The following is a 23762-nucleotide window of genomic DNA, read 5'->3' on the forward strand; positions in this document are numbered from 1 at the left end:
TATAATAAATTGCTTTTTATATTATTAAAAATAGGGATTTAACAATTTAAATATACGATTCAAGACTTACCTTTAATTTATTATGTCTAATTTACATGTATTATATTATATTAAATAATAAATTATGTATTTGAACAATTTTAATGTGAAGAGGTTTGGTAAGAAATGAAGTCAAATACACTTCCCGGAAACGATGATCAAGGTTAACGCACGAAAATATGAAAGACAAGTAATGAATTTAAAAATAAAAAGCCATCAGATTTGTTTTTTTCCCATAAAAAAGATTATTATTTAAAAAACAATAATTTCTTAAACAGCCCACAACAAAGTATATTAATTATTTTGAGATGATATTGATAAATATATAAAATAATAATTAAAAATCATATGCGTCAAACCACAATTTTTTTTAAAAAAGAATCGATCCTAAGATTAATCCTGATATAGAAATAAATATAATTAATTTATAAATAAATATATGCAATAATCATATATAAAAAAAATAAACAAGTAAATAAAAAATCTAGTAATAGTAATCTATATTATCTGTAATATTTATACTATAGTATATTATAAATCGAAAGTAATACGTGTATAAATTAAAGTGAAAGAGATGATTTCGTCCCACATCCATTAATTGTCACAAAATATTTTCAAAGATCACCCAGTGAATACACTAGAGACTACAGAGGTTAGGTTATAGAAAAATGTCTTAAAAAATTTAAAACCTTTCATTATCACCAACTAGCTCCTGGTTGGCTAGCTAAAAAATTGGCAAAGAAATTAACATTGAGGGGAATTTTTTTTCTTTTTTTATTTTCAAAAAGTCAAATGTTGTTTTTGAGATGGGTTTTAAGAATCGAAGTTATGAATTATAAAATACGATTATTTTAAATTTTTTAAATAAAAATAATAATAAATTTATTTGTTCAAATGAAATACTTCCCTACACAATGAATTATATTGAGTATTGATTATTGAATACATGTTGATATATACACGAAATGATTGAAAATAAGTTAAATAAAATTAGTTTATGTTTATTATTATATCAATTTTTAAATGATCAAATATAAATTGATGTCTCCTTTCAACAATAGTTACCTGAAATCAGATATTAATAGAATGATAAATGCCGCAGAGCTCAATTTGCCTATTTCAACTCGGGGACAGTGGGTTGAAGAATAAATCTATTATGAGACGGTATTACGAATTTTTATCTGTGAGACGAGTCAATCCTATCGATATTTACAATAAAAAGTAATAATCTTATCATAAAAAGTAATACTTTTTCATATATGATTCAAATAAGATATCTGTCCCACAAAATCGACCCGTGATATCGTCTCATACAAGTTTTTGTTTGGATTATTGAAATACGGGTGAAATATTCTATTACAAAATCTGTACTATATTTTATGCTATCGCATATGAAATTTAGAAAATAGATATCTTATTTCAACTAATTATCTCAATTCTTGCACTTCCCTTATTATGGACAATATCACTAAATAAATTATATTCCTTACTAAAATATCTTTGAAATGATTTAAAAAATTTTGCTCTCAATATTTCATTTTAAAAAAAATTATTATGAGATCGTTCACAGTTCAATTTTATGAAACATGTCTAATATCGATTACAAAATAATTAAATATTATAATCATAACATGATAGCATTATTAATATGAAGACAAATGCAAATAAATTATTTGAATATATTATACCAATCACAAAATAAATAATAATAATAAAATTATTTTTTATGTTTATTCTCATAATTCATAACTCGATATTTTCACATCTTTAAAATATCATGAACTATTACAATATTGTAGGCAAGTGTTGACTTTATATTTTATAAAATATTTTTTATTGAGCAAATTTTTTGTGAGATTATTCACATATTTTTATTTTTGACACAGATTAACTCGATAATAATTTTTATGAAAAACAATATTTTTTATATAAACGTGATATTTTTCATGATGGAACTAAAATCGATTTCATTAAATTGATCAATAAAACGATCTGATAATTATTTTTTTTTTAAATCGATGATTTTCTTAAAAATAAATAAATTTGTTAAAATAAAATACTTTCCCTTCACAAATATGTCTCCACAGTTCTGCTAGCTCAGGTCCGCGACGTAATTCACCTCAGCAAATCCTTCCCCACCACCACTTCCTCCGCCGCATAATGGAGTGTAGAGAAGAAAAACAAGACCGAATTTTCCGATCAAAGCTTGATGATATCTATGTTCCGAATCACCTACCCATACACACATACTGCTTTCAGAATTTATCAAGCCACCACTCGCGGCCAGCTATAATCCACGGAACCACCGGCGAAATTTTCAGCCACCGGGAAGTAGAACTGACCGCCCGAAGGGTTGCCGCCGGCTTCCATAATATTGGCATCCGTCAAGGCCATGTCATTATGCTTCTCCTCCACAACTCCCCGGAGTTCGTCTTCGCATTCCTCGCCACCTCCTTCATCGGAGCCACTGCCACGACTGCCAACCCACTCTACACCGCCGCAGAAATCGATTTCCAGGCCAAAATATCCAAGCCGAAACTCATCCTGACCCAGGGTTGCTATGTGCATAAAGTTGAGGACTACGCACTGAAGAACGGGGTCGTAATAGTCTGCGTCGATCCTCCACGGCGGCCGTACCTCCACTTCTCGGAGCTGAAAAAATCAGACGAAACGTTAATGCCGGATGTCAAAATCCACAGCGACGACACGGCGGTGCTCCCTTTTTCCTCGGGGACAACCGGTCTCCCCAAAGCCGTGATGCTGAGTCACAAAAACATAGTCACTTGCATTTCGGTTCAGGTCGACGGAGAAAATCCAACACTCCACGTCCACGCCGGAGATTTAACTCTCTGCGTGCTACCATTGTTTCACGTGTACTCGATGATAACGATAATGCTCTGCAGCCTCAGAGTAGGATCCGGGATTCTGATCATGGCAAAATACGAGATCAACGAATTGATGGGGCTGATTCAAAAATACAAAGTGTCAATCGCACCGTTTGTGCCGCCGATACTGTTGGAGGTAGCGAAAAGTCCAGAGGCGGGAGCTAAGTATGATCTGTCATCAGTGAGGCGAGTGATGTGTGGTGCGGCCGCCATGGATAGGAAGCTTCAAGAAACAGTTAGAGAAAAGCTTCCCAATGCTACTATTGGGCAGGTAACCCTCCTTTCACTTAAGTTTGACGTCACTCAATAATTTAGTTTGATGTATCAGAAAATACATTATTTCACCCTTTCGACCCAAAAAAAAACATAAAAATAATCTCTAACCTATCTGTACTTCTACAATAAAATTTTTTTATAATAATTTTTTAATCTCAACATTAATATTTTTATTTCTTAATAATTATTTATAATTTGATAACATGATAATAATTAAATCTTAGATTTATTTACTAAAATTTGAATCAATTATTTGATAAATTTTTTATTTTTAATAACAAAATTATTTTGAAGAGAAAAAATATGTACATTTGATATTAAATGAATAATACAAAATAAACACAAGATTACCGATCTAAATCTGTTTGATAACACTAAAACTTTAACAACAAAAATTTTCTCAAAAAAAATACTTGAAGTTGTACGACAAGATAATGACAACTTTAAATTTTATTTTAGATATATTGGGGATCCGGTTTACTTTATTATTAAAAAATTTATCTATTTGAATCTAATTTTGTTGTTTGTTTGTTGGTTGTTGTTTCGTGATATTTGTGTTTATCGTTCTTAATTTGTACATAATTATTAATTTAATTTGGCTGTTCGTTAAATTTATATTTTTTTATATTTAATTAATTTCAATTCAAAATGTTAAATATTTTTTATAATTTATAATTTAATATTTATTTATATTTAAAAACATTATAAAATTTATTATCTAATTTAAAAAAACCATTAAAAAAAAAATTTAAAAAGAACACATGCGACCCAACTACATTGTTGCTTTACACTAGTTGTTAGGTTAAACTTGTATGAGTGATACTAGTACTGAGATGAGTGACTTTTTGAGAAATTATCGTGCGTCAAGCTGTTGACGTTGCACCGCTTGATCTGGTTGGCTAGGTGGACCGTAAAAGAGCGATGTCAGATCTTAACGGGTAATAATTTATCTGCCGAGGACATGGCTCACAGTAGGAAAATAGTAAGACTAATCAATAAGGAATATAAAACAACACCAGTAGATAGACACGTAACTCCCCAGACTCATGAGCCTAACAACATGACCCATTAGTACCTAAGTATGCATATTAAGTTACACATTTACTAACGGTTATAACCTTTGACCTAGTGGTAACCGTTTGATCATAATAATTTGTATTAGAGTGAGGTAATGGGTTAAAGTCTCTCAATAAGCATATTCATATACTTATTTGGGAGATAATGTTGGTTTAAGCATACACGAGTGAGAGTAATATTGGGTGAGTGACCTCTTAGGAAGTTCTCGTGCGTCAAGCTGTTGACGGTGTGTCGCTTGACCTGGTTGGTTAAGTGAGCAGTAAAATAGTGACATAAGATATTAACGGGTAATACTATCTTCGCTGGTGACGTGCTCGATAATAAAGAAATGATAAGACTGATCTATAAAAAATATGATACAACACCATCAGATAGACGCTCACCTCCCTGGACTTATGAGGCTAACAACCGACCTATTAGCATATAAGTAGTTGCACACCAAACTGTCATAAATATAAGAAAATAAAGCTGCGTCTTGACTAACAAATATAACTTTTAGTATGGTGATAAACGTTTGTTCTTAACATTTTCCTTTTTTAAAAATATTAAGTTTAAATAATTTTTAAAATTTATAAAAATATTAATTACAAACAATTTTNTACATAATATATTAAAATATTTTAATACATATTAATTAATTAATTTTTTAATGATATTGGGTGCCACCCATGATCTTTTGCTTATGCTTTTGTGGATCCAGTTATGAAAAAATGGTAAAATATAAATAAATAGTGTGTCATAATATGTTTTTGAAAGGACATGTTTTCCTAAAGTTATATCCAAATGATGAAGATCTTTAGCATCTAAAAGTAGTCTTTATAATCTTCAACAACATTCGTTCCAAAAAACAAATTAATAACATGTCGGGGATCATTGATTCCTCTGGTTCAGACGAAATATATATGTGAGCCACACCTCATATTTTGATTTATTAATATGAATGATCAAAATGGAATTCTATGTATATCTCTTATAATAAGATGTGGATTTGAACAGGGATATGGGATGACCGAAGCCGGAGTATTGACAATGTGTTTGGGATTTGCTAAAAAACCTTATAAATTTAAATCTGGCTCCTGTGGAAGTGTTATAAGGAATGCTCGAATGAAGATTGTTGACCCTTTGACCCGCACTTCTCTTCAACGGAATCAAACCGGGGAGATTTGTATCACGGGTGATCAAGTCACGAAAGGTATACGCCACCTTTATATTATTATTATTAAATTTCAATTTCAGTTACAATAAATTGATGCTTGTTAAATTTGTGTGATTGAAAAAGGTTATTTCAATGATCCTGAGGCGACTATGAAAACAATAGACGAAGAAGGTTGGCTACACACCGGGGATATCGGGTACATAGATTGTGACGATGAACTGTTCATAGTCGATCGATTGAAGGAACTGATCAAGTGCAAAGGTTTTCATGTGGCGCCTGCTGAACTTGAAGCATTGCTTTTAGCTCATCCCGCCATTTCCGATGCTGCCGTTGTGCCGTAAGTATTTCATTTTCGTTTACTCTTCTTAAGATTGCAAAACTCTTGTGAAGTGGTCGGGCTACTGGGGGATGCTCAAATTCTTTCTTCTACTCTAGAGCCGTATAAATGCACAAAAGATGATGCACCCACTGTACCTTTTTCAGTCTTTGAAGCTCCTATGAAGAGAAGGCCTCTTTCCCTAGCTCTCCTACCTGTGATCTCCTAGAGCTAAGTAGTTGGTAGCTAACGACCCAACTATAGGGAATGGAGTAATGGTATGGTAGCTATGACTTCCGAATTCTCTTTCGGTTGGCTTTCGGCTTGGTACTTGTTCCAAGTAAGAGACAAGTTAGAAGAATTTTGGTTTTCACTATTAACACAAGTATTACATGACTTGATATCTAGTGAAACTCATTTGAATTGTGTGATGAATTTCAATACAACTAAATTTATGTTAGATAAATTTGAAGTCTACCAGTGTCATTCCAAATTCATCATATAAATCCCTCTTCAAATGAAATCATTCAATCCAAATACAACCTCAAGCAAGTTATAAAATTTGAACTCTCATTCTGCAGTAGGACGGACAAGGCTACAGGAGAAGTTCCGGTTGCATTCATCGTGCGTGCAAAGGGTTCAAACATCTCCGAACAAGAAATCAAGCAGTATGTCTCCAGACAGGTATTTTATTTAAACTGCTATCAAAGCACATATTATATGTTTATCGAATTAATTTAATTAAATATGTTATTAATCTATTTTGTGTGCGTTAATTTATAAATTAACATAAATAATGATTTGACATATAATGGTAATTTAGGTGGTTTCCTACAAGCGGATACAAGGCGTCTATTTCGTCAATGAAATTCCCAAAGCTCCATCGGGAAAAACTTTAAGGAGAAATTTACGGGCAAGGATTTAATAAATAATCAAAACTGGCTGCATCGACTCCTATGATATATAGTATAGTATGATGTTTTATGTAAATTTCAGTAAATGTCATTGTTCTTTAATGTTATGCAATTATGCAAATTAGGAAATACTATCGAATTTAGCGTCAAAACAATTTAAATAATTGTATCGATAATTTCTGTTTAATTGATACAAAAGAATATTGGCTTAGTAGTACGTTGTTGTTCTAACAATTTCGATTAACTAGTAATAAAATGATGATGATGCCAACTTAAAATTTCAAACCAAAAATTATAATATTTGAATTTCAAATGATTTGATCTGGATTTATACAATGGATGGGGGTGCAAAAAGCAATTTACCAAATTACAACAGAAGAAAAGACTTTACGAGAAGATGGGGTGATTTTTCGTAAATCCTATTCTCTGTAGCATGGCTGGTCTAACCAGCTCTTTCGCCCCCATTTTCAAGAATTTCCCCCAACTTTCCCAATCCCACAAACCCCTTTCCTTACAATCATTTACCTTTCATTTCCGCCTCCACACCGCAACTTGGCCCTCTGTATCCACTGCAAAATCCACCGTCTCCGCCAGTTATGGCGGTGGTGTTTCCTTGCGGAGATCCAAAACTAATGATGATAAAGCTCTGAACATCTCTTCCATTGGGTGAGTTTGAAGTATTTGGGGGTTCAAGAGCTACCAGCGGCAGATTCAAAATGTGATTTTTTTAAAAGTCGGTCGCGAATGTGTGATTTTGAGGGAGTGGAAACTAAAACCTTAGCCTGCTCCGTCACTGTTTATGTGCAAAGTTTTTATTTTGAATCAATCGCACTTTAAATTTTAAAAAAATTGAAGTTAAAGCATGTTTTTTTTTGAAAAAAATAATCCAACCATATGTTTTCAAACAGGTCAAGCACTGTAAGGCTTATTGATGAACAGCAAAGAATGGTGAGTGTTCTTTTAATGCCTGTCTGCGTGTGGGCTCTGTATGGTTTTGCACATTGGGTGGTGTTAATTGGGGTTCTTTTTACTTTTTTATTTTTGTTTAGGTTGGATTAGTATCAAAAGCTCAAGCACTTCAAATGGCCGATGATGCTGAGCTCGACTTGGTATGCTCATACTCTGATTTTGTTAGTCTTTGGGTTAAATTTGTCCATGTATTTCTACTTTTAATACAAAAGAAACGGGGATATATCTGATAACTATTGCAGTTATCTCTTCTGTTTTTTCTTATTGCATTGCGGCCTTTTATTGTAGGTGATATTATCTCCAGATGCTGACCCCCCTGTTGTTAAGATTATGGATTACAAGTAAGACATCCTCTTGTGCTTTGTTTTGATTTTTGATGCGAGTAACGGCCTTGATGAATGCCTCATATTTTCCCAAGTATTTGGTGAAAAAAAGATTCATTTCGTTGTTGTTGTTATTGTTGTTGTTTTTGGAGTCTATCCTAATTCCTAACCTTAAATTTATTATTGACTTGGAGGAATTCTGTCGTGATCATATCCCTTTCTTTTATGTTGTTTCAAAGTCGGCAAATTCGGTACAGCGAGACGTATATCTATGTGTTTTTTTTTCTGTAATTGATGCAGTAAGTATAGATACGAGCAGCAGAAGAAAAAGAGAGATCAGCAGAAAAAAACTGCTGGTAATTTCAGTTTCCGAAATTTTCCCTCTGTTTATATTTCTTGCATGAGTCATGCAAGATATGGAGATTATGCCAACTGAATAATTGACTTGAATGGCAGCTGGTCGCATGGATCTGAAGGAACTGAAAATGGGGTAATATATCCACTTAGGAAAAAGTTTACCTCCTAGTTACCCTGTTAGTTCCCAAGAAGAGTTGAATCTAAATCGCGGCATTTTAACTTAGTCTTTTTTTTTTTTTTTGTGAACTTCAATAATTTGCTCTTTTTTGAGTAAAAATGTCGTCGAACGATTCTTAACTTGTAAGAGATCCAGTAACTTATATCTCGTTGTATTCGTGGTGGTTCTATTATTTTTTGACAGCTGTAACATTGATGTTCATGACTATACCGTGCGTTTGAAAGCAGCTCAAAAGTTTTTGAAAGACGGTGACAAGGTTGGTTGAATTCTCATACTAAATGCTTTTTGGCACACAAATACTATTCTTCATAACGTGCTATAATTTACGCTACTGGTTAAATTTTAGATGAATTCTGCAGGTTAAGGTCATAGTGAGTTCGAATGGGCGTGAAAATGGGTTCAGAAATAATGCCATCGAGCTTATCAGACGATTTCAGAATGATGTTGGGGAGGTTCAATCATTACTTAAAAGTGAAAACTCCTCCTCCTATTGAGGATATTTTGTTTTACTCTGTATCTCCCTGATTTGTATGTTTTTCCTGCCCACAGTCGGCCATCGAGGAGAGCAAGAGTTTCAGAGAGAGGAAAATTTTTATCATATTAGTGCCAAACAAGGCCGTCGCACAGAAGTCTCAAGAACCACCAAAGAAAAAGGATGACACTGCAGCGACGGAAGTTCCGGCTGGTGTTTGAGTCCATTAAGCATATTTCTCTATTCTTATCAGATAGGTGGTATGTGCTTCAAACATTTTCACCGAGCTGATTATCTTATTAGAGATTAGATGCTCATGTGTAGATTTAGGTATGGTTTGCTGTGAGGGATATAGTTGAGGATTGCTTGCATCCCATGTTTGGTTTATAATATGGAAGTCCAACTCTAATACTATGGCCTGTCAGAAATCACTATTGGACCTTTGAGATACATCCCTCTGCAGACCATAACCATTTCCAAAATGAAGGGAATAAATATTTGATGGATTTTAGTTGATAGTGTAATTTTAACCACAAATTAAATTAAAATCGCACCAAGTATATTTTTTAATTTATCATTTTGATCATATATTCTTCGATGATCTTTTCACAACAATCAAGCTAGTACCGAATTTTACCAGACATTGTGTTGTATAAAATATGCATTTAAGCTAGTACCCCACACCGCTCTTCCTCTGGATCATGCTTGAACACTAATTTTCTTTCTCTATTAAATGCTGGATCTTAGATTCGAAGTTTCGCAGATCGAAGCCATTTGGCTGATCATATTTGTATCCATTTTTGTTTTCTTTAGGGGAGAATATGCAGATAATATTAGATATCAATACTAAAATGAAGTCAAGGGTTTTATGTTTGCAATCATGTGATAGAATGAATTTTTTGGGGTATATTGCGTCTGTGATATAATCGCTATTCACTAGCAAGGGGTTCGTAAGTTGTTTTTACGTTTAATTAATTTGATTTGATTAGAACGCGACACACTATACTAATATATTATTTTGAGAAGAAATCTTCTGTAAAACAATTTTATTTGTGTAATAATATGTGTATTATCGATATAAATTTATCATATATATTGATTATGAAAAGTTTAATGAAGTTACAACTCATTAATTATGAATGTTACATAAACGGATAGAATTTTTTTTCCTATCATTTCTACGAAAAAAATATTCCCCCCCCACCCATTAATCACCAAAATTTCGACTCCTCGACAAGAAAATTATTATTTGTGAGTGGGTCGATAATAATTTTTTTCTCCAGTTTTTATGATGTAAATATTGTTTCGTTCCTAATATTTTCTAAAATTCTTGAGTGTTGATTTCATATATATTTGACACGTCCTATACTAGCATTTATACCCTTATCAGTTTTTTTTTTTTTTTTTTAAAAATATATAACAACGACAAAATCAAAGTTTGGTTGGAAAAGTTGTTGGCGTGGTCACAAGCTTTGAAACCCAAGATTTTGAAATATCCAAGGACTCTCGAGCTAGTACCTCGTGACAACCCCCGCACTCAATAACAAGCTCTATATATTTTAATTCCAGTATTTCTTACTTTCTCCAAGATTTTAATCAATTGAAGTCATAATTAAACATGGTAATGCACTCACATATTGGTGTTCTTGCATTCCCTTTTGGCACCCACGCCACCCCTCTACTCAGCCTAGTACAGAAGCTAGCAGCCTCGACGTCGGGGATCCAGTTTTCCTTTTTCAACTCATCTTCCTCTAACGAGAAGATATTCTCCACATATGTGTCGGGGATGTTCGACAACATTCGAGCTTACGAAGTTTGGGACGGCACGCCTGAGGTCTTCTCGGGGACTCATTTCGAGCAAGTGCAACTATTCCTTAATGCATCGCCTATGAACTATGAGAAGGCCATTGAGGAAGCGGAAGCGGAGACTGGCTTTAAAATAAGCTGCCTGTTGACCGATGCGTTTCTGTGGTTTGGTTGCAATTTGGCGGAGAAGAGAGGAGTGCCTTGGGTGGCGTTTTGGACCTCTGCATCATGCTCACTTTCGACACATTTGTACACAGATTTGATTCAAGATGCTGTGGAACACAAAGGTACGTAAATCATGTCATATAACTTAGTTTTGTTTTTGTTCCTATATTTTGGTGAGATAGTTTGCACCAATTCTTATCTTTTTGGATACGAACGAGACTACAATTGATTGTTGCATATAGTCAGTCTCCTTGATGCCTCTCTCTATTAGAGCAGAAAAAAATATAAGTTGACTCAGTTGTTTTTTTCAAAGATAGGAAGACAGTCTTGTTAAGTTTTGGTTGAAAATATATTTACGTAGCACCACCTTTCTTCACATATTTGCCATTTCAAGATTTTCACGTCATCTGTCTACCCATAATGGCAGCAATAATGTTCCATTATTAGTTTAGGCTCTACCCAGCAATAATACTCCATATTTTAAATTAAAAGATAATACTCCATCATTAAATGAGGCATTTATTATATGGCATTATTGGAATACTAAAGAAGTAAAAATGAGTATATCGTAATAGTATACATTTTTTTTTTCTGAATAATATAAACATTTAATTAATTGTTGTAATTCCTGTGGCAAACAAACAGGCGCCACTGTGGAACAGAAGCTATCATTTATCCCAGGAATGTCAATGGTAAACTTCAGTGATGTTCCCCCTGAGGTTTTCCACACCCAAAATCCAACATCACTGGCAGTAACAATATACAAAATGGTAGAAAAACTACCAAAATCCACCGCAGTCGTGTTGAATTCTTTCGAAGAATTCGACCCCATAATCGCGAAAGACCTCAAATCAAAACTCCAGCAGTTTCTCAACGTCGGCCCTTTAATTCTTTCATCTCCTACACCGCCCAGTTCAGTCACAGATCAAGAAAATGAATGCATATCCTGGCTGGAACGTCAAAAGGATCCAAAATCAGTAGTGTACATCAGTTTTGGATCGGTAGCCGTTCCACCTGGAAATGAAGTGGTGGCATTGGCCGAAGCCCTGGAAACCTGTAAACTTCCATTTCTTTGGTCACTTAAAAATCAGGCAATGAAACTCCTGCCTGAAGGGTTTCAAGAACGTACCCGGGAATTCGGGAAGATGGTCTCGTGGGCTCCTCAGTTACAAGTTCTCGCACATAGTTCTGTTGGAGTCTTTGTGACGCATTGCGGATGGAACTCGATCCTGGAAAGTGTCTGCAATGGCGTTCCGGTGATCTGCAGGCCGTTTTTCGGGGATCAGAAGTTGAATAGTAGAATGATCGAGGATTCTTGGAAGATTGGTTTGATAGTAAAAGGAGGAGTATTCACTAAAAGCGAAACGATCAATGCTTTGGAGAGTATATTGTCCGGTGAGGAAGGGGAGGCAATAAGGAAAAATGTGAACAAATTGAAAAAAAAAGCCAAGGATGCTGTGGAATCTTGGGGGAGTTCGAGTAAAAATTTTACTACATTGCTTGAAATACTCATCGGTGCCAAAGGGAATACTGGCACTTGATTGCACTTGATGATACTGTGATCCATCGGTTGATGATGTTAGAGAACTATTTTTGAAGCAAGTTGGGTTACATCAGGAAATAACAAAATATTATGTATTGATATTATCTTGTGTGGATATGTATTTTTATCATGCTTTGGAATTGGAGTTCTGCTCTGTTTGAGACTTTTAAAATAAATTATTGTAATGAAATGCATCTTGTTCTGAGGCCCAGATCGACTTACACTTCTACAAACACAGTTCCGCGGCTTCTGCTTGCTACATGTTGAAGCCAAACTGATTGAATCGAATTGTTCTAAATCGAATTTTTAATCGATTTTTTCATAAAAAAAATTAAAGAAATATAACCAAATTGTATCCTCTTGTTTCGTCGGTGACCGAATTTCAGGAAAAAATTCTTCAGAGCCCAACAGTCAAACACTGCCCAACTACACTAGCCCAATTAATATGCATAAATAGATAGAAAGTAACACAAAAATTATTATTATTATTATTATTATTATTATTATTATTATTATTATTATTATTATATGTTTTTCCCGTTATTTGAACAATTAAAACTTGTTTCAGAAATTAAGTTTACAAAAACTTATTTTTTTAATATAGTAATTTTTTATGGCCAAATGTGTCGTAAAAAGTGTATAAAAATAGCTATTTTTTGACAAAATAATCATCGCGTGAAAAACCGAAACAAAGTTATTGACCACACAAATTCATTATTATCACATAAACGGAAGATGCATGTAATCTACGTTCCTTTGGATACATGGCATCCATGTACCGTGCAAAGTAGGGTTATAATTTATGGTAGAGTTGTGAAATATATGCATATATTTTTTTTAAAAAATTTAATCAGAGAGATATTTAATTTTTTCTGCACTTTCACCTTTTAAATTATTATTAAAACTCCTAAAAGTAATAATTGTATTATCAAAACTCCTAAAATATATAATAGTTTGTATTATTATTATATTTAATTTCATAACAAGAATTGAAACGCGATGAAATTAATTTGAGAGGAAAGAGTTAATAAATGCACCTTGAAATCACGTGGTGTTCTTTTTATCTTTTTGAAATCTTTTTTTTACTCGTCAAATCTCCATACACCGACACCACATTTAAAGAATTTTCATGGGTTGTTTTTGTTTTTTTTTTTAAATGTAAATCATGATGCTTTAGAAAACAAAATAAATTATGGATCAATATTAGTGATATCGATGGTAACAAAGGATGCAAACGACATAATTCCTGTAAGCACATGCCCGGTGGCCCATTGTTGTAAAGGAATGGCTGCAATTTTCCTCCCAACAAAATCATACATTCAAATATCATATATGTATATATACATACATATAATAAATATATTTATGAAATAAAACAGAAATATTGGGGAGGAGGAGTGGAGTGCTCATTGAAAGGCAACCACTTGGCTTCATCTTCTCTCTAGTATAATATAATTTCAAGAACCAACCAAGTCCATTATGCAGACTAGAAATCATTCCCACTTCTCTCGTTCAAAGAAGATCCTCCCATTTTTGGCTTTCTTCATCCTTTTTGCCATTTTTGTGTTCAAGGTATTTTTATATATTCTGTATATATATTGTGTTAAAAAAACAGTGCATTCATCATGTTTGTTTTCGTTGCTTGTTTCTTTGTTAATTGTAAATATTGTATGTGTGTTGGCGCCAAATGCTCACGAGTTCGATGTCAATCACTACGGAAGCACAAAATACTTATTGTAGTTAATGTTAAATATAATCTAATGTTGTTACATTAGTGTGTGAGTCCAGAATCTTATATTTTTTCAGGCGGACATTATCGCACCTCTGAAGCTATCTGCGGCTCGAGGTGAACAACAAAACACAAGGTATTTTTGCAATGCCATAAAATTGAAAAAAGTCTAAGATATTAAGTTGAAGAAGATGAAGTAACTTTTAGAAATTTTAAATGGAATTTCCTTGAATCTATAAAGGATGTATTATTTTTTATTGATACATATGTTTATATTCATATACAATTTTGATACATTGTCTATTTATTGTGCACACCTTTTGTATCCGTAATAAAATATATTAAAATTGTACGTATAGTAGTTGAGTGTCACTTCAGTGACATCGGTTGGAGGAAATATATCAAAATTGTATCAATAAAATTATTATATTAAAGATAAATTCGAGTTTTGAGCTCATTTGAATGTAATGAAGTGCTGATGTGCAGTAGGGTGGTTTTCCAAATTAAGTTTCGATTGCTTCCTAATCAATTTGTTTATTTTGATTTTTGTATTTGCATATCCGGTGGTGAAGCTAGATAGAGTGGAAAAGAAGCTAGGAACGATAATAGTAATTTATATATTTTTTAATAGATTTGTATAAATAATTTTATTTATAATAAATTTTCCTCTGCACAAAAATCATGAGTTGTAACCTTCAACGGCCGACGTTGAGCGTAATCAATCTACATTCAATATATCAAACCCCACCTTATCCTTGGTAGTTGAGTTGGCGCCCTTATGCCCTTATAGATTGGTATAGCTAATCAAGTATACTTTTGTAAGAACTGATGAAAGTAAATATTTTGTAGCTTAAATTAATTGCTAAATAAATTCTCTCCTTTATTACATTAACTATTTTTTTAAAAAAAAAATTGACGAAATAATATTTTTTTAGTTATCTATCAACTTAAAATTGTTGTTTTTTCTAGGTACATACCTACATTACTTTTTTTTTCTTTTTTGTGACAGTCTTGAAAATGGTACATTTCACGAGCACCTCATTGTGACGGAGGGTGATCGCGGTGCTAAGATACTCGAGGATGGCGAGACGCTGCCGCCTGCAATCTCACTCAACAAAACTTCTGGGTCGTCGGGGTTCGAATCCAAAGAAGAATTCTTATTTGGAAACATCGGCATGAAAATCAAGCTCCCCCCCACAGATGCCGAAGGAACAGTTTCATCGTATTATGTAAGATACGGTTCGAGAAAACTTAATTAACAATATATATCCGCTTTGATGAAAATTGACGCGTTACANTATTGAATTTATGGGGAATTCAACAGGAGATCCTTACACACTTCACACAAATGTGTTCGTCCGAGGAATGGGCCAAAGAGAGCAAAGATTCTTCCTATGGTTTGACCCGACACGAGATTTCCACAACTACACCATCGTATGGAATCCCAAATGCATAATGTAAGTTTCTACAATCGCATGAATTATGAAAAATCTTAACTTGTTAGAGACTAAACTAGTTTTCTCGCAAAACAATCCGAAAACCCGTTATCGTTTTTAAAATACGGCTAACCATATTGTTTGGAATTGGACAGTGAGTTGTGATTTCAACATCAGGTGAGATTTTAAGTCTATTATTTTTATTTAAATAATTCAATTTTCCACGCATCCAAATAGAAATAGACTTTGCTAATTAATTATCATACATTATTATAATAAAAACATCTAAAATATAACCATCTTCATTTCATCCTAGTTTCTACGTGGATGATATACCAATACGTGAATTCAAGAACATGGAGAAGTTTGGCGTTCCGTTCCCTAATGCTCAACCGATGCGAATGTATTTGAGTCTGGGGTACGCCAAAGACGGGACTACGGAGGGTGGCGGTGTTGGAACTGAGTTCGATTCATCCCCATCCAGTACTGCTTCCTACTCCAATTTTTCTGCGGATGCCTGCGTTTGGTCTCAGAGAAACAATATTTCTTCTTGTGATTCAGCCGATTTTTCGTCGAAAACGTGGTTAAATATGGAGTTGGATGTTAGAAACAACGTTAGAATGCAGAGAATACAAAAGAGTTACAAGATATATGATTATTGCTGGGATAAGTCGAGGTTTCCTGATGGCCCTGGCCCTGAATGCGGAATTTATTATTAGTTAATAAATATCTGCTTTGTATCCTTGTCACCTGATTATGTTTGCATTAGAAAATATGAAGAGTAAAAAGCATTTTTGGTGGTTCCTAATACCGATGAATTATGGAGTGCCAATTATGAATTTATTGGAATATGATCATTGAAATCGATCTTTTTTGCTTGGCTTAAAAGGCCTGAGGCCCGACAGAATATATATAAAAAAGACTGAGCCAGAAGATATACGTTTTAAAATAGGAAAAATAAATTTTTGATTCATAATTTTTCCTATTTTCTGTTACGATCCATTAAATTTTCAAAGTTAAGTTTTAATGCATTTAACTTTGATTTTTTTCAACTTTAGTCCTATCTTGTCTTATTGCTTACGCGATTCTGAAAAATGTTGATACGATATCATATCAAAAAATAATGATGTGACATTGAAAATTGCGATGATGCCTTCAATGAAAGAATAAGTGCCTAGAGGATGTGGTCAAATATGATACCTTCAATGAAAGAATAAGTGCCTAGAGGATGCATTTCAAAGAGTGAGGACCCCTATGGCAATGTGTCATTTAGACACAAAAGGATGGCATTCTTTCTTACGCTTGTCGGCAAATGATTACTGCGGGGCTAATGTACCGACAGTACATACTTAAACCGAGTTTGTTGTACCAATTGCAAGCACCAGACTCTTTTAAAAATCAGACCCGGTCGAGAAAAAAACAGTTTATTGCGGCCTTCTGTTGACAAAATTAAGATCAAAGTTTTATTGTGTTAAAAAAGTGTCTGATATATAAAATAATTGTGTCCATCTCGCAGAGGTTAATGTCCTGACTGTATCATTCCCGTCGCTCTTAATTATATACTTTTTTGAAGATAAATTCACTTAATTAATTTTAATAACCCACATAGAGCGTGTTCGAAATTTACCCAATTTTTGTCTAAATCAGTTTGGGGATATTACGTTTTTTCAGTTGGATGACTTGCATATTTTTCATTTTTGATTCAATTATGGGTCAATTAACGGTCTTATAGTACACTAAATTTCAATTTTAATCTTTTTTCTAGAGTGGTGACGTGGCATCAAACACTTTAGCAATATCCACAGCCATGCTACATCAATATTTTTCGGTGACACACCATCATTTCTCAGTGCCATGTCATTATTTTACAATGACACGTCAGTACTCCGATGAAAAAATAACATTGAAAAAAACGCAAATAACGGACTAAGATAATAAATTGACTGACAACATTACAAAAAATTTAAAAAAAGTACAAGTTACAAAACCAAAATTTTAGTTTTCCCATCATTTTTTCGATTCATGAATCAATATTTTGAAATACCTATTATTAATTAGTTTCCATAACATAATTACAAATAACGCTGTGAAAACCTGATATATCAGGATTATATCTTGTATCAATTTGTATTTTGGATTCTACACATGAATCACCGACACTTCATGAATTTTCACTGAGCTCTGAAAACAGTGAAAATGCAACTCACCGCAAAAATCAGAAAAAAAATTTAATCCAAGTGAGGTAACTCCAAATGATACAAAGCAGAAAAATCCAGGAGCAATGGATGAGAACAGTGGCTGTGGTGGATATGAAAAGGAGTGGCTGTCATTTGCTATCCAATTCATTGTTTGAAACAATTATTACAATATACGTATATATACATACTCACGCATATTATTTTTTTGATGGAAATCATTTTTAGCATTATTGAATTTTTACTAAAAAATAAACTGGGAGTCCTTGAAATTACACAACAATTGCCTTCTTTTCTTCAGTTGTCTCTGTAGAAAGCAACCAACCATGACCATGCCACCAAGAGATCTTCCCTACTCTTCCCTTCAAAGAAATCCCTCCCACATCTGGCTTTCATCATTTTTTGCCATCTTTATCTTCAAGGTCTCATGACTGAAGAGGGTGATTGAAGAATCCATCTTAGGGTTTTTATTTTTCTCCTAGTCGTTTTTTATTTGAAATTAAAGCCTTTGGTTATTTTATGTAAAGTTAAATTAGAGGTTTACTTAATTTTCTCGGAGTCCAGGCTTGATGTTGCATTGAGGTATATATACTAAACATTAATCCAAAACATAATGCTGTCTTAAATCATTATGATCTACCCGATTCCGTTTGATATTCCTATAATCTTTATTTTAATCGGTTAGTAATATTATCCAATCATGAAACGAGGTTGTGCTGGCATCCAAGTACCCTTTAATTAAATCTAATTGGGTAATTAAAATAAATATGTACTCCATTTTGTCACGGCATAATTAAATTTAATCACTTTTAATGTACAATATATGAAGTAAAAAACGAAGAGAAGTCATAATCAACTCAAAAATATATATATAATCTTTAAAAATTATATCACATCAAAATTCTGAATTAAATAGTTACAATGAAAATATATTGTAGAGTGAGTGGTGACATAAGTAGGGTAATGAATGGGCATTCATTTTTGGAAGGTGAGTCTGCAACTGCTTGGATAGAAAGGGATTTAATTCTATGGGGCCATATGATAGAATGGCATGTGCTGAGTCCCATTCATTGAACTTTGTTTGCTAAGGATCCCTAATCTTCTATTGTTGGGCCAAATCTACAACTCTAAAATATAATTTTTTAAGAAAATTAAATGAATAATTTGAATTTTTTTATGGAAGGATGGATATTAATTAGCAGATTCTTGTCTTCTAGTTGTATGTATGTGCCTCCGTCACTGTTTCTACGTTATATTTGAATAGATGAATTTAAAATATATCTACGAACAAGAATAGGCGCGGAATATTGATTCCCGTGAAATTGTGACAGTTTACTCAAAACTATAGTAATGGGAAATGGTACCTTTCATCGACACTTCGTCGCTACGTGGGGTATTAATCATGTTCCGATACTCGAAGATGGCGAGTTGCTCATGCTGTCTCTCGACGATGTTTCCGGGTCAGGCTTCGAGTCCAAGAAAGAGTTCTTATTCGGGAAAATTGACATTAAAATCAAGCTAGTCCCCGGAGTGTCCACTTATTATGTAAGATTCATGCAATCCATACAAGATGATATCAGTTGTATTTTAAATTTCACCGTATTAATTGCAGTTGATATCAGAAGGTAAGCAGCCAGACAAGATAGATATTGAATTTATGGGGAACTCAACAGGCAATCCATACACACTTCACACAAATGTATTCGTCCATGGGAAAGGTGTAAGAGTGCAACAATTCTTCCTATGGTTTGATCCAACCCTTGATTTCCACGCCTATTCCATTCTGTGGAATCCAAAATGCATTATGTAAGTATCCATTTGGAGTATTCGGGATTCTTATTGGACACCGACTCGAATTAACTTAGTTATTTCATACAATCAAAACAATTATATTATGTCTCGGAAAAAAGGATTTTTTTAGTCCATCAATTTTGGATTTTGATTAATTAAGTTTTCAAACCTTGGTTTTGGTAAATTAAATTCAACTTTTCGTATATTTTGGTCCAAGTGCTTACGTTTTATCTGTCAAGTCAACAATTTTCGATGCCATATTGACGTTTTTTAATGTCATATCAATATTTTCCGACGTGCAATTATACCAACATTAAAACTTAGCGTGGAAAAAACCAAAACTAAACAACTTAGTTACCAAGAAAACTATTTTCCTCTCTCTCTTTTAATTTTTGTTGATATCGTTATTGTTTGCTTGTTTAATTTGTTGCATCGCAGTGTCTATGTGGATGGCGTACCAATACGAGAATTCAAGAACTTGGAGAGATTGGGAGTTCCTTTCCCCAGTCGACCGATGAGATTATATTCGAGTCTTTGGAACGCGGAGGATTGGGCTACGCAGGGTGGCAGTGTTAAAACAGACTAGAATTTAGCCCCATTCATTATTTCCTACTCGAATTTTTCTGCAGATGCGTGCATAAATTTATCTATTTTTTTGTGTATGAAGAGAAATATTATTTTTGCTTTCGACAAAAAGAATAAATAAATTTATTTATATTCAGTATTGTTTGTTTTCAAAAATATTCTTAGTAATTTTGAATTAAAGCAAAAAATCATGGCTTTTGAGCTTCTACTTGATTAGACTCTTTTATCGAAACGGGCCTAATATCATATAGAAATATTACACAAACCTTTTCTATCAGAAAAGAAACTAACTAACGCCTACCAGGTTTCCAATGAAGAAACTGAAAATAAGGCCCATTCAATAGCTAGGCTAGATCAACAGCATAACGCAATCAGAACACATTTTTATTCCATTTCAGATAACTCATTCTTAAAACTCAAGCCATTTTGTTTCATGAAAAATAAAGATATATAAACAAGAAGTATGAATACCCGTAATATTCATTTCTTTGACCATATTGAACACATGCTTATTCCCTCTATATAAAAAACAAAACACCGACAGACAAGCCCTCTTCCACTCCACCTCTTCCATTTCACTTGAGTGAATTAGCAATGTCGATCACGAAACGATACTTCACATCCTTCTTTATCAGCCTCTCCAAGGCCTCGTTCACGTATTGAATCGGTATCAATTCAATTTGAGGGTAAATTTTGTGGGAAGCACAGAAATTCATCAACATTTCTTGTGTTTGCTTGGTTCCACCTGTTACACTTCCTGAAACGCTCCTCGCAGCTACCATGTATAATTTGTTTTAAATCAATGTAAGACTCTGACAAAGCTTTAATTTAATTAATGCTGTTTTAATCTTCACTATTCATGCACTTTGTATTGAAACATATAAAGAATTATCAATTTTCTACCACATCTAAACCATAAAATATTTTCAAAAACAACATATAGCAGGTGCTGAGCGCGTAATCATAATTGTCTCACGAAGAATAGTCATATTATTTGCATCAACATCTACCTGGAGCGAGGTGCACAGGACTAAATTTCACTTCACTTGGAAATCCCACCAACACAAGTACACCACTCGTCTTCAACAATGGCAGAAATGAATCGAAGGAGATATCACCAGATGCTGTGTTTATAATGAAGTCCAATGACTTAGTCAAAGCCTGCACCAATCCATCATCAGGATTTCAACACTCGGCATTCGCTTTCAACAAACTTCTCCAGTTCAAATATTTATGACTTATAATTAGTCTAATAGATTGCTTCAAAGGGGTACTGTAGTAAGTCTCACCGCCATTGCCTTTTCATCAGAAGAAATAACAAAATCATCTGCTCCAAGAACGTTCAAAGACTCTTCTTTCTTGGAAACACTCGTGCTAAATACCGTTACTTTTAATCCAAATGCCTTACCAAACTTTACGGCTAGGTGGCCAAGTCCACCGAGGCCTATAATCCCCAAAGATTTGCCTGGTTGATTCATGCCATGCCTCAACATGGGGGTGTAAACTGTTATTCCAGCACAAAGCAATGGTGCTGCTAATTCTAGAGGATATTTTTCAGGTACATTGAAGCAATACCTAGAAAAAGAACAAGAACAAACCAAGTTAATATTTACTTTCCATGTTTACATTCTTCGAGGAAAAACAAGTTAACAACCACCTTTCGTGAACTACAATATAGCTAGAATAGCCCCCTTTGGTAATGGTACCATCGGAATCAACCCCATCAAAAGTATGGACACCCTTTGAGCAAAGATTTTCTCGGTGATCATCACAAAACTCACACTCTCTGCAAGAATTAACAAATGTTCCAACTCCAACATGGTCTCCCACTTTAAAGCGTTGAACATTGGTACCAACCTCTCGTACTACACCGGAGATCTCGTGCCTATCAAATTAAACAGAGTTCTTGCAAATGGCTCAGAATTGTTTATTTTGTAGTTGGAAATAGAGCATTGGCTAATTTGATAAGCTTTTAAACGAAAATACATACCCAGGAACTAAAGGATACTTTGAAGTTCCAAGTTTGTTTCTGGACCAGATAACATCAGCATAACATACCCCACAGTACATTATGCTAATTGCAACATCATCACTTCCAACAGACCTGCTCGAATAATATTTGTTTCGAATGCCAAATTATCGAACATAAATCAGGGATCCAAACAAATTGTTTCGTTAGAAAAGCTCAGGGTTTTAATATATTTATGTGTACTTGTGCTGTGCTAATGTATTAAATCAAATGTTTTATTCACATTAAAAACATCAAACTATGAAATGCACAGCATGTACTATAAAATCTCAAACAGTTGGAAAACTAGGAAATGCTTTAATTATTCACACATTAAAAACATCAAACCAGCCTACTTCTGGGATAGGACTAGATCAAATCCTAAGTTAACTAAATAATAATTATTATCGTTTCCCATTAAAAATAAAACTAAAATTAGTATTATTTACAAGATAACTAAAATAAATTCGTATGTAGAAGGAAGACAACTTTTCATTGCTATGCAACATGTAAATAAATATGATTAGTACAGAACTCGATTATATATCAAACTTAAGTTTCATTCATGGTGTATCAAACTTGAGCGGCTAACTCTTTACTGGGCTCTTCGAAACCAAAAATATCCGAAAGAAGCAGCGATGGAACAAATCAATGGCTAAGAACAGTAAAGACCCAATTGAAAAAAAACCGGAAATTTAATTCAGAACATGTTAATTTACCACCCATGCCAAAAATCAAGAAATCTATGCGCAGAAACATACATATATACATATACCTGCGGTTGAAATCGTAAGGAGATAGGAATCCGGAGGTATCCCTGGCGGCCCATCCAAGGCATTCTCCGTTTGCAGTGGCAGCCATGTGTTAATTACGGCGATCACTTGAGAATGGAGATAATAATAAATTTCTGAATAAATTCATGAAACCAATTATGTATTTAAATACCACTTTTCATGAGTTGAAAGTTTGTGTATGACATGAATTCAATTCCCTTCCCCAAATTTGTACCACAAAAAAAATTCCCAACTGTCTGCTGCTAGAATCTAAGTCATGCGCGTTGAAAATGGGTAAAATCAGCCACTCGGCGAGTACGTAAGGCATGAGGTCACTAGATACATCCGGGGAAAAAGTCACAATTACGAAATATATCATTAGTTGTCTCCTAAAATCTGGCAGTTTGCTACACATAATACTGTTGGAATATTCAGAGAAGGATCATGAATAAAGAAGCTGGTTGATTTCATCTTATATATAGGGCACTTCTTCATGATAGAATCAAGAGTTCAAATTTAACTACACATACATGAGTCCACTAATTTTTTGAAAATCACGTATACGTGTGAATCTTGTCCATCCAAATCATGTGTGGCACTAGAATCTAAGATACCAATAAAGCTGGCCACAATAAAGACTTTTCGAAGATAATGTTAAATAAATACGGTCATATTTCCTAAAAATGAATAATTCGAACATGGGAAACTTCTTTTTATATACGTAATAAATACATCCGATATCTATAAAAGCTACTGTGTATCTAGCTAC

At 33.6% G+C, this 23762-nt stretch overlaps 6 protein-coding genes and 1 long non-coding RNA gene across 7 annotated transcripts in view; 5 read left to right on the forward strand and 2 right to left on the reverse strand.

Annotated features, from left to right (window-relative positions):
• Nucleotides 1-4584, reverse strand: part of LOC140968135 (uncharacterized) — a 52798-nt gene extending 48214 nt beyond the window's left edge. Inside the window, exon 1 of the long non-coding RNA XR_012173709.1 lies at nucleotides 4572-4584. This is a non-coding gene — a long non-coding RNA (uncharacterized lncRNA). The remainder of the gene's footprint in view (nucleotides 1-4571) is intronic.
• On the forward strand, nucleotides 2109-6872 carry LOC140968129 (4-coumarate--CoA ligase-like). Its single transcript, XM_073428984.1, has 5 exons — nucleotides 2109-3195; nucleotides 5274-5469; nucleotides 5557-5770; nucleotides 6331-6433; nucleotides 6573-6872. The coding sequence occupies exons 1-5, from the start codon at nucleotides 2200-2202 to the stop codon at nucleotides 6672-6674; spliced, it is 1611 nt and encodes a 536-aa protein (XP_073285085.1). The 5' UTR covers nucleotides 2109-2199; the 3' UTR covers nucleotides 6675-6872.
• Nucleotides 6873-7061: 189 nt separating this feature from the next.
• Nucleotides 7062-9473, forward strand: LOC140968133 (translation initiation factor IF3-2, chloroplastic-like). The gene is made up of 9 exons (XM_073428992.1): nucleotides 7062-7329; nucleotides 7572-7611; nucleotides 7713-7772; nucleotides 7921-7973; nucleotides 8256-8311; nucleotides 8412-8445; nucleotides 8674-8746; nucleotides 8850-8942; nucleotides 9040-9473. Exons 1-9 carry the CDS (start codon nucleotides 7097-7099, stop codon nucleotides 9181-9183), a joined length of 786 nt encoding a protein of 261 aa, XP_073285093.1. The 5' UTR covers nucleotides 7062-7096; the 3' UTR covers nucleotides 9184-9473.
• A 1031-nt stretch (nucleotides 9474-10504) lies between these two features.
• Nucleotides 10505-12691, forward strand: LOC140968171 (anthocyanidin 3-O-glucosyltransferase-like). The gene is made up of 2 exons (XM_073429041.1): nucleotides 10505-11055; nucleotides 11579-12691. Exons 1-2 carry the CDS (start codon nucleotides 10581-10583, stop codon nucleotides 12472-12474), a joined length of 1371 nt encoding a protein of 456 aa, XP_073285142.1. The 5' UTR covers nucleotides 10505-10580; the 3' UTR covers nucleotides 12475-12691.
• Nucleotides 12692-13837: 1146 nt separating this feature from the next.
• On the forward strand, nucleotides 13838-15479 carry LOC140968073 (probable xyloglucan endotransglucosylase/hydrolase protein 25). The gene is made up of 3 exons (XM_073428914.1): nucleotides 13838-14048; nucleotides 14283-14341; nucleotides 15215-15479. The coding sequence occupies exons 1-3, from the start codon at nucleotides 13956-13958 to the stop codon at nucleotides 15462-15464; spliced, it is 402 nt and encodes a 133-aa protein (XP_073285015.1). The 5' UTR covers nucleotides 13838-13955; the 3' UTR covers nucleotides 15465-15479.
• Nucleotides 15480-15507: 28 nt separating this feature from the next.
• LOC140968072 (xyloglucan endotransglucosylase protein 7-like) lies at nucleotides 15508-16504 on the forward strand. Its single transcript, XM_073428913.1, has 2 exons — nucleotides 15508-15662; nucleotides 15958-16504. The coding sequence occupies exons 1-2, from the start codon at nucleotides 15514-15516 to the stop codon at nucleotides 16358-16360; spliced, it is 552 nt and encodes a 183-aa protein (XP_073285014.1). The 5' UTR covers nucleotides 15508-15513; the 3' UTR covers nucleotides 16361-16504.
• A 4107-nt stretch (nucleotides 16505-20611) lies between these two features.
• LOC140968169 (probable cinnamyl alcohol dehydrogenase 1) lies at nucleotides 20612-23343 on the reverse strand. The gene is made up of 7 exons (XM_073429039.1): nucleotides 23198-23343; nucleotides 22996-23100; nucleotides 22203-22316; nucleotides 21870-22097; nucleotides 21502-21787; nucleotides 21223-21373; nucleotides 20612-20987 (listed from the first exon to the last, which is right to left on the reverse strand). The coding sequence occupies exons 2-7, from the start codon at nucleotides 23079-23081 to the stop codon at nucleotides 20788-20790; spliced, it is 1065 nt and encodes a 354-aa protein (XP_073285140.1). The 5' UTR covers nucleotides 23082-23100; nucleotides 23198-23343; the 3' UTR covers nucleotides 20612-20787.
• Between the last annotated feature and the right edge of the window lie 419 nt (nucleotides 23344-23762).

Source organism: Primulina huaijiensis, unplaced genomic scaffold (genome assembly GCF_012295235.1).
Source record: "Primulina huaijiensis isolate GDHJ02 unplaced genomic scaffold, ASM1229523v2 scaffold3245, whole genome shotgun sequence".
Taxonomy (NCBI): domain Eukaryota; kingdom Viridiplantae; phylum Streptophyta; class Magnoliopsida; order Lamiales; family Gesneriaceae; genus Primulina; species Primulina huaijiensis.

Bases quoted from the DNA above. Each gene is read 5' to 3' on its own strand.
- LOC140968129 (XM_073428984.1), top strand. From the start codon at position 2,200: ATGGAGTGTAGAGAAGAAAAACAAGACCGAATTTTCCGATCAAAGCTT. The intron at 3,196-5,273 runs GTAACCCTCCTT...GGATTTGAACAG, and splicing joins CCAATGCTACTATTGGGCAG to GGATATGGGATGACCGAAGC. The intron at 6,434-6,572 runs GTATTTTATTTA...ATGGTAATTTAG, and splicing joins AGCAGTATGTCTCCAGACAG to GTGGTTTCCTACAAGCGGAT.
- LOC140968133 (XM_073428992.1), top strand. From the start codon at position 7,097: ATGGCTGGTCTAACCAGCTCTTTCGCCCCCATTTTCAAGAATTTCCCC. The intron at 7,974-8,255 runs GTAAGACATCCT...TAATTGATGCAG, and splicing joins GTTAAGATTATGGATTACAA to TAAGTATAGATACGAGCAGC. The intron at 8,747-8,849 runs GTTGGTTGAATT...TGAATTCTGCAG, and splicing joins TTTTGAAAGACGGTGACAAG to GTTAAGGTCATAGTGAGTTC.
- LOC140968171 (XM_073429041.1), top strand. From the start codon at position 10,581: ATGGTAATGCACTCACATATTGGTGTTCTTGCATTCCCTTTTGGCACC. The intron at 11,056-11,578 runs GTACGTAAATCA...GCAAACAAACAG, and splicing joins AGATGCTGTGGAACACAAAG to GCGCCACTGTGGAACAGAAG.
- LOC140968073 (XM_073428914.1), top strand. From the start codon at position 13,956: ATGCAGACTAGAAATCATTCCCACTTCTCTCGTTCAAAGAAGATCCTC. The intron at 14,049-14,282 runs GTATTTTTATAT...ATATTTTTTCAG, and splicing joins TTGCCATTTTTGTGTTCAAG to GCGGACATTATCGCACCTCT. The intron at 14,342-15,214 runs GTATTTTTGCAA...TTTTTGTGACAG, and splicing joins GGTGAACAACAAAACACAAG to TCTTGAAAATGGTACATTTC.
- LOC140968072 (XM_073428913.1), top strand. From the start codon at position 15,514: ATGGGGAATTCAACAGGAGATCCTTACACACTTCACACAAATGTGTTC. The intron at 15,663-15,957 runs GTAAGTTTCTAC...ATTTCATCCTAG, and splicing joins TGGAATCCCAAATGCATAAT to TTTCTACGTGGATGATATAC.
- LOC140968169 (XM_073429039.1), bottom strand. From the start codon at position 23,081: ATGGCTGCCACTGCAAACGGAGAATGCCTTGGATGGGCCGCCAGGGAT. The intron at 22,317-22,995 runs GTATATGTATAT...TTATTCGAGCAG, and splicing joins CCTTACGATTTCAACCGCAG to GTCTGTTGGAAGTGATGATG. The intron at 21,374-21,501 runs GTGAGACTTACT...GGATTGGTGCAG, and splicing joins CTGATGAAAAGGCAATGGCG to GCTTTGACTAAGTCATTGGA.